Source organism: Rana temporaria, chromosome 5 (genome assembly GCF_905171775.1).
Source record: "Rana temporaria chromosome 5, aRanTem1.1, whole genome shotgun sequence".
NCBI lineage: Eukaryota > Metazoa > Chordata > Amphibia > Anura > Ranidae > Rana > Rana temporaria.
The window spans coordinates 17,686,503-17,700,771 of NC_053493.1; the positions used below are offsets into that span (position 1 = coordinate 17,686,503).

At 47.9% G+C, this 14,269-nt stretch overlaps 1 protein-coding gene across 1 annotated transcript; it reads left to right on the forward strand.

Annotated features, from left to right (window-relative positions):
- Nucleotides 1-3,811: 3,811 nt before the first annotated feature.
- Nucleotides 3,812-6,289, forward strand: LOC120941040 (zinc finger protein 268-like). The gene has a single exon (XM_040354280.1). The coding sequence runs from the start codon at nt 3,812-3,814 to the stop codon at nt 6,287-6,289; it is 2,478 nt and encodes an 825-aa protein (XP_040210214.1).
- Nucleotides 6,290-14,269: the final 7,980 nt, after the last annotated feature.

Sequence of the window (14,269 nt, forward strand, 5' to 3'; positions counted from 1 at the left end):
TTGTAGGCAGGTGCAGTCTGTATTCTTCCCTGCAGGTGGCACTTGACTGAAGCGTCAATGCAGATGGGGGAGGAAGATGAGAGGAACTTGGTTCCGCTTTTGACTTCCTCAGTCATAGGGAGACAGCTATCCGATTCGATGCGGATGCCCCATGTGACTTTGGCGGCCATCTAGGGTGAGGGCAGAGCCTATTTAAGACCCTGGCCCCCTGCTGTGGCAAAAGTATTCCTTTCACTAAGAAAATATGAATTTACAGACTCTCACAGGCAAATGTTGCACCTTTAATCTGGGAATGATAATCTCCATTTTGTAGCCAAGACTGGCAAATTTGCGTGCCTCTAATTGAGATCAGCCATATACATTTGTGTGTCTTTAAGCCAAGACCAGCAATGGGCTGTGCAAACCTTTCCTGAAGGTGCTCCCCTTTAACAGCCACCTTCTTCTCTTCTAGGACCTAGCCGAGATCCAAAATATGTGATGCCAGAATGCGGTGTGGCAGACATGGTCAGTGAAATTCCTACTGTTCCATACCACCACTATATCCTAAAGGTATCTCCCAAGCTTATGATCTAAAGCAGTGGTCTCCAAACTGTGGCCCTTTACTTGCCTTTATCTGGACCTTGGTGCCAGTGGTGTAGCGTGGGGGATGCAAGGGGGGCCACCACCCCAGGTGCAAAATTTAGAGGGGCGCTGTCACGAGTGTGGAGAGGAGGGAGCGCCAACAACAGATGGGACATAGGAACATATGCGTGATGTCACCACACCACTCATTATCAAGCACGCTCTCCTCTTCCCTACAGCCACAGCTGTCTCACACAGTGGATCATGTGACCAGACTGGAGCTAGCTGAAAATAGGCAAGTCCATGGGTCAGGGGGGGGGGGGGCGCAAATTACTTGCCTTGCCCAGGCGCTGACAACCCATGCTACGCCACTGCTTGGTGCACTACTGCTCCAACTGGCACCAATAATGAGTGAAATGCCATTTCTGCCTTCCACTGACACCAATTATGGGGGACTATTCCTTCCATTATAACCAACAATGGGGCATTGTGTACTCCTACTCGCCACAGTACGGTCCCTTAAAGCCTAAAGGGCAGTAAATTGGCCCTTTGCTTAGAAAGTTTGGAGACCCCTGAAAGATTGGTACTTCACATTTCCCTTGAAGTTGCTTAAAAAATTGGCTTCCTTAACCACTTGCCTACTGGGCACATATACCCCCTCCTGCCCAGGTGAAATTTCAGCTTCCGGCACTGCGTCGCTTTAACTGACAATTGCGCGGTCGTGCGACGTGGCTCCCAAACAAAATTGACGTCCTTTTTTCCCCACAAATAGAGCTTTCTTTTGGTGGCATTTGATCACCTCTGCGGTTTTTATTTTTCGCGCTATAAACAAAAAAAGCGTAAATTTTGGGAAAAAAAACAATATTTTTTACTTGTTGCTATAATAAATAGCCCAATTTTTTTTTAAAAAACTTTTTTTTCTCAGTTAAGGCCGATACGTATTCTTCTACATATTTTTGGTACAAAAAAAAAAAAATCGCAATAAGCGAATGGTTTGCGCAAAAGTTATAGCGCCTACAAAATAGGGGACAGAATTATTATTTTTTATTATTTTTTTTACTAGTAATGGCGGCGATCTGCGATTTTTATCGAAACTGCGACATTATGATGGACACATTTTTGGCACCATTCACATTTATACTGCGATCAGTGCTATAAATATGCACTGATTACTGTATAAATGTGACTGACATTGAAGGGGTTAACACTAGGGGGTGAGGAAGGGGTTAAATGTGTGCCCTGCATAGTGTTTCTAACTGTGGGGGAAGGGGACTGACTGGGGGTGGTGACCGATCTGTGTCCCTATGTACAAGTGACACAGATCGGTCTCCTCTCTCCCTGACAAGACGTGGATCTGTGTGTTTACACACACAGATCCACGTCCTTGTCTCTGTAACCGCCGATCGCGGACATCACGGCTGCCAGGCACGCGCATCGGCATCTCAGTGATGCGGCTGGCACGCTCGCTCCCCCCAGTGGTTGGAGGCCGTATATAGACGGCCTCCCGGAAATTTAGATCTACACTGCGGCCGTATAAAGTCGTACGGCCGTCAGGAAGAGGTTAAATATCCTCCATGGTAGCGTCGTCGTCCCCTTGCCCCCCCATGCCTGTTTTTATAATATTGACAAGAATTTACCAGCAGAATTTGTCACCCATTGATTTTAATAGAACTCTTCATAAAGTTCCGGTTTACTGAACTTCCGGTGAATTGAACTCTGGCAGAATCGCCCATCACCACTAATCACCGGAGCCCTAAAATGATATACAGTTAGTAGTTGCATATAAAAAGGATTATTTTTAGAGAATATTTAGCAGTGCTTTTTTTCGATATTTTGTGGCTTGCCTTGTCTGCTGTAATCAATAAATCTCACTTTTTTTCTAGCATTTTAGCTCGGCGCTCGTTCACTTTCAATCAGTGGGAATAATAAATCTGTTATATGGAATATTTCTTTCTTTTATTCTTAGTGAAAAAAAAAAAAAAAATCAATGAGATCCTCGAGACTTTACTATAGAAAATATATAAGCCATGTCATTTCCTGTCTTGCTGCAGAAGCCCACGCCACGGGCAATAAACTCGGATTTCTAAAAGATTTATTTTATTTTCTGTTTTCAAGCTTTGAAAAAACAATAAAATAATATTGCGAAGTTTATGTAAAATGAAAGCAACCACACAGCCTCTGCAAGGTCAATGAACGTGATGCCAGGGGAACGGCAGCATGCGGAGAGCTGCAGGGGCACGCCAGCGTGCGGAGAGCTGCAGAGGAACGCCAGCGTGCGGAGAGCTGCAGAGGCAAGATAGTGTGTAGAGTACTGCAGGGTCAATCTAGTATATGGAGAGCTGCAGGGGCAAGGCAGTGTGTGGAAAGCCGCAGGGGCAAGTCGGTGCGTAGAGCTGCAGGGGCAAGTCGGTGCAAGGAGAATTGCATAAGGGAAGCCAGTGTGCGAAGAGCTTCAGGGGCAAGCCAGTGTGCGGAGAGCTTCAGGGGCAAGCCTGTGTGCGAAGAGCTTCAGGGGCAAGCCTGTGTGCGAAGAGCTTCAGGGGCAAGCCAGTGTGCGAAGAGCTTCAGGGGCAAGCCAGTGTGCGAAGAGCTTCAGGGGCAAGCCAATGAGCGAAGAGCTTCAGGGGCAAGCCAATGTGCAAAGAGCTTCAGGGGCAAGCCAATGTGCGAAGAGCTTCAGGGGCAAGCCAATGTGCGAAGAGCTTCAGGGGCAAGCCAATGTGCGAAGAGCTTCAGGGGCAAGCCAATGTGCGAAGAGCTTCGGGGGCAAGCAAATGTGCGAAGAGCTTCAGGGGCAAGCCGGTGTGCGAAGAGCTTCAGGGGCAAGCCAATGTGCGAAGAGCTTCAGGGGCAAGCCAATGTGCAAAGAGCTTCAGGGGCAAGCCAATGTGCGAAGAGCTTCAGGGGCAAGCCAATGAGCGAAGAGCTTCAGGGGCAAGCCAATGAGCGAAGAGCTTCAGGGGCAAGCCAATGTGCAAAGAGCTTCAGGGGCAAGCCAATGTGCGAAGAGCTTCAGGGGCAAGCCAATGAGCGAAGAGCTTCAGGGGCAAGCCAATGTGCGAAGAGCTTCAGGGGCAAGCCAATGTGCGAAGAGCTTCAGGGGCAAGCCAATGTGCGAAGAGCTTCAGGGGCAAGCCAATGTGCGAAGAGCTTCAGGGGCAAGCCAATGTGCGAAGAGCTTCAGGGGAAAGCCAATGTGCGAAGAGCTTCAGGGGCAAGCCAATGAGCGAAGAGCTTCAGGGGCAAGCCAATGTGCGAAGAGCTTCAGGGGCAAGCCAATGTGCGAAGAGCTTCAGGGGCAAGCCAGTGTGCGAAGAGCTTCAGGGGCAAGCCAGTGTGCGAAGAGCTTCAGGGGCAAGCCAATGTGCGAAGAAGCTTCAGGGGCAAGCCAATGTGCGAAGAGCTTCAGGGGCAAGCCAATGAGCGAAGAGCTTCAGGGGCAAGCCAATGTGCGAAGAGCTTCAGGGGCAAGCCAATGTGCGAAGAGCTTCAGGGGCAAGCCAGTGTGCGAAGAGCTTCAGGGGCAAGCCAATGTGCGAAGAAGCTTCAGGGGCAAGCCAATGTGCGAAACAGCTTCAGGGGCAAGCCAATGTGCAAAGAGCTTCAGGGGCAAGCCAATGTGCAAAGAGCTTCAGGGGCAAGCCAATGTGCAAAGAGCTTCAGCGGCAAGCCAGTGTGCAAAGAGCTTCAGCGGCAAGCCAGTGTGCGAAGGGTTTCAGGGGCAAGCCAGTGTGCGAAAAGCTTCAGGGGCAAGCCAGTGTGCGAAGAGCTTCAGGGGCAAGCCAGTGTGCGAAGAGCTTCAGGGGCAAGCCAGTGTGCAAAGAGCTTCAGGGGCAAGCCAATGTGCGAAGAAGCTTCAGGGGCAAGCCAATGTGCGAAGAGCTTCAGGGGCAAGCCAATGAGCGAAGAGCTTCAGGGGCAAGCCAATGTGCGAAGAGCTTCAGGGGAAAGCCAATGTGCGAAGAGCTTCAGGGGCAAGCCAATGAGCGAAGAGCTTCAGGGGCAAGCCAATGTGGGAAGAGCTTCAGGGGCAAGCCAATGTGCGAAGAGCTTCAGGGGCAAGCCAGTGTGCGAAGAGCTTCAGGGGCAAGCCAGTGTGCAAAGAGCTTCAGGGGCAAGCCAATGTGCGAAGAAGCTTCAGGGGCAAGCCAATGTGCGAAGAAGCTTCAGGGGCAAGCCAATGTGCGAAACAGCTTCAGGGGCAAGCCAATGTGCAAAGAGCTTCAGGGGCAAGCCAATGTGCAAAGAGCTTCAGGGGCAAGCCAATGTGCAAAGAGCTTCAGCGGCAAGCCAGTGTGCGAAGGGCTTCAGGGGCAAGCCAGTGTGCGAAAAGCTTCAGGGGCAAGCCAGTGTGCGAAGAGCTTCAGGGGCAAGCCAGTGTGCGAAGAGCTTCAGGGGCAAGCCAGTGTGCGAAGAGCTTCAGGGGCAAGCCAATGTGCGAAGAAGCTTCAGGTGCAAGCCAATGTGCGAAGAGCTTCAGGGGCAAGCCAATGAGCGAAGAGCTTCAGGGGCAAGCCAATGTGCGAAGAGCTTCAGGGGAAAGCCAATGTGCGAAGAGCTTCAGGGGCAAGCCAATGAGCGAAGAGCTTCAGGGGCAAGCCAATGTGCGAAGAGCTTCAGGGGCAAGCCAATGTGCGAAGAGCTTCAGGGGCAAGCCAGTGTGCGAAGAGCTTCAGGGGCAAGCCAGTGTGCAAAGAGCTTCAGGGGCAAGCCAATGTGCGAAGAAGCTTCAGGGGCAAGCCAATGTGCGAAGAAGCTTCAGGGGCAACCAATGTGCGAAACAGCTTCAGGGGCAAGCCAATGTGCAAAGAGCTTCAGGGGCAAGCCAATGTGCAAAGAGCTTCAGGGGCAAGCCAATGTGCAAAGAGCTTCAGCGGCAAGCCAATGTGCAAAGAGCTTCAGCGGCAAGCCAGTGTGCGAAGGGCTTCAGGGGCAAGCCAGTGTGCAAAGAGCTTCAGGGGCAAGCCAATGTGCGAAGAAGCTTCAGGGGCAAGCCAATGTGCGAAGAAGCTTCAGGGGCAAGCCAATGTGCGAAACAGCTTCAGGGGCAAGCCAATGTGCGAAGAAGCTTCAGGGGCAAGCCAATGTGCGAAACAGCTTCAGGGGCAAGCCAATGTGCAAAGAGCTTCAGGGGCAAGCCAATGTGCAAAGAGCTTCAGGGGCAAGCCAATGTGCAAAGAGCTTCAGCGGCAAGCCAGTGTGCAAAGAGCTTCAGCGGCAAGCCAGTGTGCGAAGGGCTTCAGGGGCAAGCCAGTGTGCAAAGAGCTTCAGGGGCAAGCCAATGTGCGAAGAAGCTTCAGGGGCAAGCCAATGTGCGAAGAAGCTTCAGGGGCAAGCCAATGTGCGAAACAGCTTCAGGGGCAAGCCAATGTGCAAAGAGCTTCAGGGGCAAGCCAATGTGCAAAGAGCTTCAGGGGCAAGTCAATGTGCAAAGAGCTTCAGCGGCAAGCCAGTGTGCGAAGGGCTTCAGGGGCAAGCCAGTGTGCGAAAAGCTTCAGGGGCAAGCCAGTGTGCGAAGAGCTTCAGGGGCAAGCCAGTGTGCGAAGAGCTTCAGGGGCAAGCCAGTGTGCGAAGAGCTTCAGGGGCAAGCCAGTGTGCGAAGAGCTTCAGGGGCAAGCCAGTGTGCAAAGAGCTTCAGGGGCAAGCCAGTGTGCGAAGAGCTTCAGGGGCAAGCCAGTGTGCGAAGAGCTTAAGGGGCAAGCCAGTATGTGGAGAACTGCAGGGATAAGCTAGTGTGTTATACTATTGGAGTTTACATACACACGTCTAAGGTGTGTGTATGTTACCATAGTGACACTGTACTACTCTGGGGGGTGATCAGGGATTTTTTTTCTTACACTGCTATTGCTTATTACAATGAGGACTATCGGCAATAGTTTTAACTGTAATGAATGGCTTTCATTCATGACAGCTTGCTTACTATTGTGAACTGTGATTTGCTACAGCTGATCACATGGTACAGGATGCCAGGTACCATGTGATAGCTGTTGGCTAATCACAGCATCACAAAAACAAGCATGCAGTCATGAATGGAAGCCATTCATGATTATTTTGTTTACATTGTAATCATGTGATCGCTATGATTGGTCATATCAATTACATGACACCTCAGCCACTTACAGCGGATGGGTAACGGGATTGCGCTGTTGCGGGCCCCAAGGCCACACCAGTGCGCATGTGGTAAGTGGTTAATATATTGCAGCTTACCAGTCTATAGATGGGGTGGCTGCATTATTGTTTTTTTTTAAGGCAGTGAGTACAGAAAGTACCCGTTGAGCCTGCCAGAAATACTGGGGTTGATTTACTAAAACAGGAGAGTGAAAAACCTGGTGCAGCTCTATATAGTAACCAATCAGCTTCCAGGTTTTATTGTCAAAGCCTAATTGAACAAGCTGAAGTTAGAAGCCGATTGGCTACCATGCACTGCTACACCAGATTTTGCACTTTGCAGTTTTAGTAAATCAACCCCCACAGTGTCCTTGTCACTTCATAAATATAAAGCAAAAATAATCTTATCTTTATTGTGTAAACTGCTAATGACATCACATTACCAAGTAATGGAAATATAATAGAAATTGGCAGATATTTTTGAATTGCAGCCTGGCTGTCAATCATGGCTCCCTCTATAGGTACAGTGGAGGAATGAGCGTTGTCACCCTAGGACTGGAAGTGTGTTATTCGCAGGATGAGCAGGTGACAATTAAAAAAAGCATAAAAAATAAAAAAGAAAACAAATGTAGCCACTGTGCCTAAGGACTGAATCGAATGGGGACATGCAGAGGGGCATGCAAATTATTCCAGCATTTTTGCTAAGGGAACTGTCAGGTAAATGTTACCATTTTAGGAACCGATATATATTATAAAGCGGTTACTGTCACTTTTTCCAAACATTCACTGCAGGGAAATCAATCACTGTCATTTAAAATGTGTATCGGGAAGATTCACCTGCAATAAAAGTTTAGTGAAGGTCGCGTTTTTTTCTTTAGCGTAGAATGTGTCCCCGCTGATAACACATAACCGCTTACGAGGCCAGAGCTGCCACTGTGAAGCACTGAATACAAAAACTGCAGTAGGCGAAAATGTTATCTAAATGAACTGTCAAATTTGAGTATTTTAACCACTTAAGCCCCGGACCTTTAGGCAGCTAAATGCCCAGGCCAGGTTTTGCGATTCGGCACTGCGTCGCTTAAACAGACAATTGCGCGGTTGTGCGACGTGGCTCCCAAACAAAATTAACGTCCTTTTTTCCACACAAATAGAGCTTTCTTTTGGTGGTATTTGATCACCTCTGCGGTTTTTATTTTTTGCGCTATAAACAAAAATAGAGCGACGATTTTGAAAAAAAAATGCAATACTTTTTACTTTTTGCTATAATAAATATCCCCCAAGAACATATATACACATTTTTTTTCCTCAGTTTAGGCCGATACGTATTCTTCTTCCTATTTTTGGTAAACAAAATCGCAATAAGCGTTTATAGATTGGTTTGCGCAAAATTTATAGCGTTTACAAAATAAGGGATAGTTTTATTGCATTTTTATTATTTTTTTTTTTTTACTACTAATGGCGGCGATCAGCGATTTTTTTTCGTGACTGCGACATTATGGCGGACACTTCGGACAATTTTGACACATTTTTGGGACCATTGTCATTTTCACAGCAAAAAATGCATTTAAATTGCATTCTTTATTGTGAAAATGACAGTTGCAGTTTGGGAGTTAACCACAGGTGGCGCTGTAGGAGTTTCGTTTCACCTAGTGTGTGTTTACAACTGTAGGGGGGTGTGGCTGTAGGTCTGACGTCATCGATCGAGTCTCCCTATAAAAGGGATCACACGATCGATGCAGCCGCCACAGTGAAGCACGGGGAAGCCGTGTTTACATACGGCTCTCCCCGTTCTTCAGCTCCGGGGAGCGATCGCGAGGGGGCGGCTAGAAACGAATAGCCGCGCCCTCGTCCCGGATCGCTCCCATACAATTTCCGACCGCCGCATGTACCGGGGGGGTCCCGATCGGACCCCCGACCCGCGGAAAGGCAGGGATGTACATGTACGCCCATCTGCCTGTACGTGCCATTCTGTGGACGTATATGTACATGCGGCGGTCGTTAAGCGGTTAAGGAAAAAAAAATAATCCAAAACAAAGCTCAAATTACTTTTTTCTTCTAAAAGCCACTTATTAAGCGCTTGCCGACCAGCCGCCATCATTATACTGCGGAAGGTCAGCACATTCCCACGAACCGTCGTAGCTGTATGTTGGTCCCTTTAAGCGGGCACGTGCACTGCACTGTGGGGGTGCCGATGCGTGTGGCCGGCAGGCATGTGCAATTGCGGGCACGAGAGCCAGAACAGGGACGTGTGTGTGTGTGTAAACACACAAATCCCTGTTCTGTGAGGAGAGACAGATCATGTGTTCCTACTAGTTCGGAACAGCGATCTGTCATCTCCTCTAGTCAGTCCCATCCCCCCCACAGTTAAAATCCACAATAGGGAACACAGTTAACCCCTTGATCGCCCCCCTTGTGTTAACCCCTTCCCTGCCAGTGTCATTTACACAGTAATCAGTGCATTTTTAAAACACTGATCGCTGTATAATTGTCAATGGTCCCAAAAATGTGTGAAAAGTGTCTGCTCTGTCTGCCATAATGTCGCAGTCCCGATAAAAATCACTGATCACCACCATTACTAGTAAAAAAACAATAAAAAATGCCATAGATCTTTCCCCAATTTGTAGACGCTATAACTTTTTCCCGAGTACAAGTACTCAGGGAAATGCTTGGTATCGGTTCCGATACCGATACTAGTATCGGTATTGGGACAGCCCTAATAAAAACGTACAAATTCCTTAAGTAGATAAATAATATTAAAGTTGTAACATAGATTATATTATACATAGCTCCCAACTATCCCTGATTTAGAACAATGTCTCTCTGATCCTTGATTTTGGTCAGATCTATATAGTTGTATATAAAAATGCACATTTTATCTTTCAAAAAGTGTTTCCCAGCGCTAAACCTTTCATCCGATTTCTAAATTGCTGCATTTGTCTAATTTAAAAGCCAATATAAAGGAATATGAAACAAGTCTCTGGTTAACCCCCCCCCCCCCCACACACACACACACTAGTCAGGTGCTAGCCCAGGTCGCATGCTGGGTAACATGAGGAAATTATTCCGGACGGCTGCACTTCCAAAAATCCTTTTATTGAAGCTTCATATGACAAGTGGTTGACAGATGGAGCAGGGGACAAAAAGGTAGATGCTAACATTTCTGGGCAATGCGTCTAACTTTTTGTCCCCTGCTCCATCTGTCAACCACTTGTCATATGAAGCTTCAATCAAAGGATTTTTGGAAGTGCAACCGTCCAGAATCATTTCTTTACAATCTAAAGGAATAGTAGTGGTAAAAAAAAAAAAAACAGTTTTTGCGACGTGGCTCCCAAACAAAATTGTCGTCCTTTTGTTCCCACAAATAGAGCTTTCTTTTGGTGGTATTTGATCACCTCTGCGTTTTGTTTTTTTTGCGCTATAAACAAAAATAGAGCGACAATTTTGAAAAAAAAATCAATATTTTTAACTTTTTGCTATAATAAATATCCCCCAAAAATATATAAAAAATATTTTTTTCCTCAGTTTAGGCCGATACGTATTCTTCTACCTATTTTTGTTAAAAAAATTCACAATAAGCGTTTATCGGTTGGTTTGCGCAAAATTTATAGCGTTTACAAAATAGGAGATAGTTTTATTGCATTTTATTAATTTTTTTACTACTAATGGCGGCGATCAGCGATTTTTTTTCGTGACTGCGACATTATGGCGGACACTTCGGACAATTTTGACACATTTTTGTTTACTGTGAAAATGACAATTGCAGTTTGGGAGTTAACCACAAGGGGGCGCTGATGGGGTTATGTATGACCTCATCTGTGTTTCTAACTGTAGGGGGGGTGTGGCTGTAGGTGGGACGTCATCGATTGTGATTCCCTATATAAGGGAACACACGATCGATGACGGCGCCACAGTGAATAACGGGGAAGCTGCGTTTACACACAGCTCTCCCCGTTCTTCAGCTCCAGGGACCGATCGTGGGACTCCAGCGGTGATCGGGTCCGCGAGTCCCACAGCCGCGGTCACGGAGCTTGGGACCGGGTCACGTGCATGCGCGCGCGACCCCACGGCTGGGCTTAAAGGGCAACGTACAGGTACGTTGATGTGCCCAGCTGTGCCATTCTGCCGACGTATATCGGCGTGAAGGGGTCCTTAAGTGGTTAATTAACCTTTTTTTGGTTAATTCTCCTTTAAGGGGGTGTGGCAGGGGTCGTGTCCTATGTCTACATACGTTTGTTAGTGGGTGTCCCTCATTCCCATCTCAAAATGTTGGGAGGTAAGATTATACCCCTCTGAGACTTGACAGCAATTACCCAGATCGAGACCTTAACTGCCCCCCGGTGTCGGCTGCACCCCGAATAATACATATTTTTTTTTGTAATTCTTTTATTTTTTTAAAAGTTGCAGTTTACAGTAAAAAAAAAAAAAAAAAAAGGCATATTCAAACATTGCGTCCAAAAGCCGACAGACCTTGCATAAAACAGAGGAAATAAGGGCGCTCTGGTGGAGGTGGATAACTGGTCAGAGGGACGATATTGATGAGATGGCACTTCTGGCAGCACTATGGTTAGAGGAGAAGCAACTCTGAAGAAAAGATAAAAAATCAAGAAAGGCACCTTTAAGAGCAGTATGCAAAATTTTATAAAGTGCACAAAGGGTTAAAAGCACTTACAAGATCGTTGAGTGTTAAAAGACATGATAAAATCAGGTGTCCCCCATCTGTGGCATGTGTCCATCCTCGGCACGGTGGTAGAGGGCAGTGTAGAGCCGTCCAGCAGCTGTAAAGCGTTCTGGTATGTGTTGGAGAGAGGAGGCCTGTTTTCTGGGTTCACTGCGGGACACACAAGGCTGATGGTGTCAGTAAGGAGAAGTGGGCGGTAACGCGTTTCGTCAGACCACCTAGCATAATATGGCATAGATGGTCATGTAAAACAGTATGGGTTCACAAATAACCATCCGCTTGCACATGTATGGCATATATAGCTGTGACATGAGAGACCCAGAGCAGAGACTCAGATACAGAAAACTGGTCAATTATTTATAACAAAACAATGTACTAGGAAGCCTTGCATCCCAGTGGCCAGTATGACCCAGAGGGGGGGATAATAAGACTAGAATAATAATGTATATAGACAAATCAGATGTGGTATAGTACCCAGAGCTGAGCCAGATATATGGGGTAAGTGAATAAACAGACAAAGAAGATGGGGGGGGGGGGGCAAATCAGAGAGGGACAGAAATTAGGAACTAGGGGCCCAGATTCACGTAGCTTGGGCGCAGCGTAACGTAACCCGTTTACGTTACACCGCCGCAAGTTTTCCGATTTAGTGCCCGATCCACAAAGCACTTACCTGGAAATTTTGAGGCGGTGTATCTTAAACACGTCCGGCGCAAGGCGGCACCATTCAAATGGGGCGGGTACCATTTAAATTAGGCGCGCTCCCGCGCTGGACGTACTGCGCATGCTCCCATCGCAAATTTCCTGACGTGCTTTGCGCGAAATTACGACGCGCCGACGTTTTGTGAATCGCGACGTGATCAAATGACCTACGCCGGGAAAAATAATAAAAATTCAAAAAAATTCAAAAGCGACGCGGGAAAGACGGGCATACTTTAACATGGTGGAGTACTTTTCCACCATATTAAAGGTGCCCTATCTTTGCGACGAAAATCTAACACTTGCGACGACGTAACGACAAGAAAAATCTTCGTGGATCGCCGTAACTCATAATTTGCATACCCGACGCTGGTTTACGACGCAAACTCTCCCCAGCGGCGGCCGCGGTACTGCATCCTAAGATCCGACAGTGTAAGTCCATTACACCTGTCGGATCTTCTGGCTATCTATGCGTAACTGATTCTATGAATCAGACGCATAGATACTCTGAGGCCTCGTACACACGACAGAGTTTCTCGGCAGAATTCAACTGAGAAACTCGCTCAAACCCGGATTCTGCCGAGAAACTCTGTCGTCTGTACACTTTTGGCCCGATGGAGCCGCCGAGGAACTCGTCGAGAAAATAGAGAACATGTTCTCTATTTTCTCGTTGTTCTATGGGAGAAGGCGGCCCGCCGAGCTCCTCGGCGGCTTCATCCCTGAACTCACCGAGGAACTCGACGTGTTTGGCACGTCGAGTTCCTCGGCCGTGTGTACGGGGCCTCAGAGATACGACGGAGTATCTGAGATACTCCGTCGTATCTCCTTTGTGAATCTGGCCCTAGGTGTCAAGAGGGAGAACACACACAGGGCATTTTTTCTCAGACAATAGGTGCAGGAACTCCCCCTTTCCGAGTCACCCCTTTTCTCCGCTCCCTACCCACCTCCCAGTACCGCCCCTTTTAGACAATATAGAACCAAGTATCATTTTGTGGTGCTTAGTAATTTATACGGAACTTGGTAATGAGATCAAGAAAAGCAGTAAAATAGATCCCCTGCAGCCAGCAACAATAGATCCCCCTAACAACAATGGACCACCCACAACAAAATTTCCCTGCCGGGCAACAATAGACTCACGGCAGCATCAACAGATCTCCGTACAGCAAGCATTAATAGACTCTCTGGTAGGTTGACCACATTTCCAAACTACCATTCAGGGACACCCCCCTTCCCAAAAATCAGCCTGTGCTGTAACGAATCACAGAACAGTGATTGGACACAAGAGGCGGGATTTATGATTTCTCCAATCACAAGCAGGGGGCGGGAATTGTGCTTCTCCAGGCATTCCCGGCCAGGACAAGTACTGTTAGTGAGTAAAGCGGTGATGTGGCGGCCTTTTTTGCAGGCATAAGATTGGCCCGGGGGGGGGGGGGGGTGGCTGTGTCAGTTTCATTCTGGGACACTGTATTGTCCTGGAATGAAGGTGCCCAGGACAGACCTGCAAAATGTGAGACTGTCCTAGGCAATCCCGGACACATGGTCACCCTACTCTATGGCTGCCATCAACAACTGACCCCCCACCCCCCTAGAAACCATAGGTCTCCCACCAGCAACAATAGACCCCCCCTTCAAAAATAGATCCACGGCAGTGAGCATCAATACCCTGCAGCACACCCCTGCATCCCTTGCCATTACATACAGTCAGTCCAGAAGGTGCCGGAACTGTGTCCCCACGCATTCCTGCTGAAAAAAAGCCCCGAACACACATATAGAAGGAACGTTAACTAGCACCAAATCTCAGAAAGAGGCTCGATACTTAAAGCGGGGGTTCACCCTATAAAAAAATAATTTTTTTTTTCTTCTAGCATAAAATTAGGCATAGTAGCGCGAGCTACAGTATGCCTGTCTTAATTTTTTTATCCCCGTACTCACTGTTATATCGTACATAGAAGATTCCGACTGCCCACGGGGAATGGGCGTTCCAATCCAGACGGAAGGTGATTGACGGCCGGCTCTGGCGTTTCACGCTTCTCCGGAAATAGCCAAAATAGCCTTGGCTCTTCACGGCGCCTGCGCATAGTCTGTGCGCAGGCGCCGTGAAGAGCCGAGACCTACTCCGGCTGTCTTCGGGGAGCGTGACGTGCCAGAGCCGGCCGTCAATCATCCTCCCTCTTGAAAGGAACGCCCATTCCCCGCGGGCAGTCGGAATCTTCTATGTACGATTAC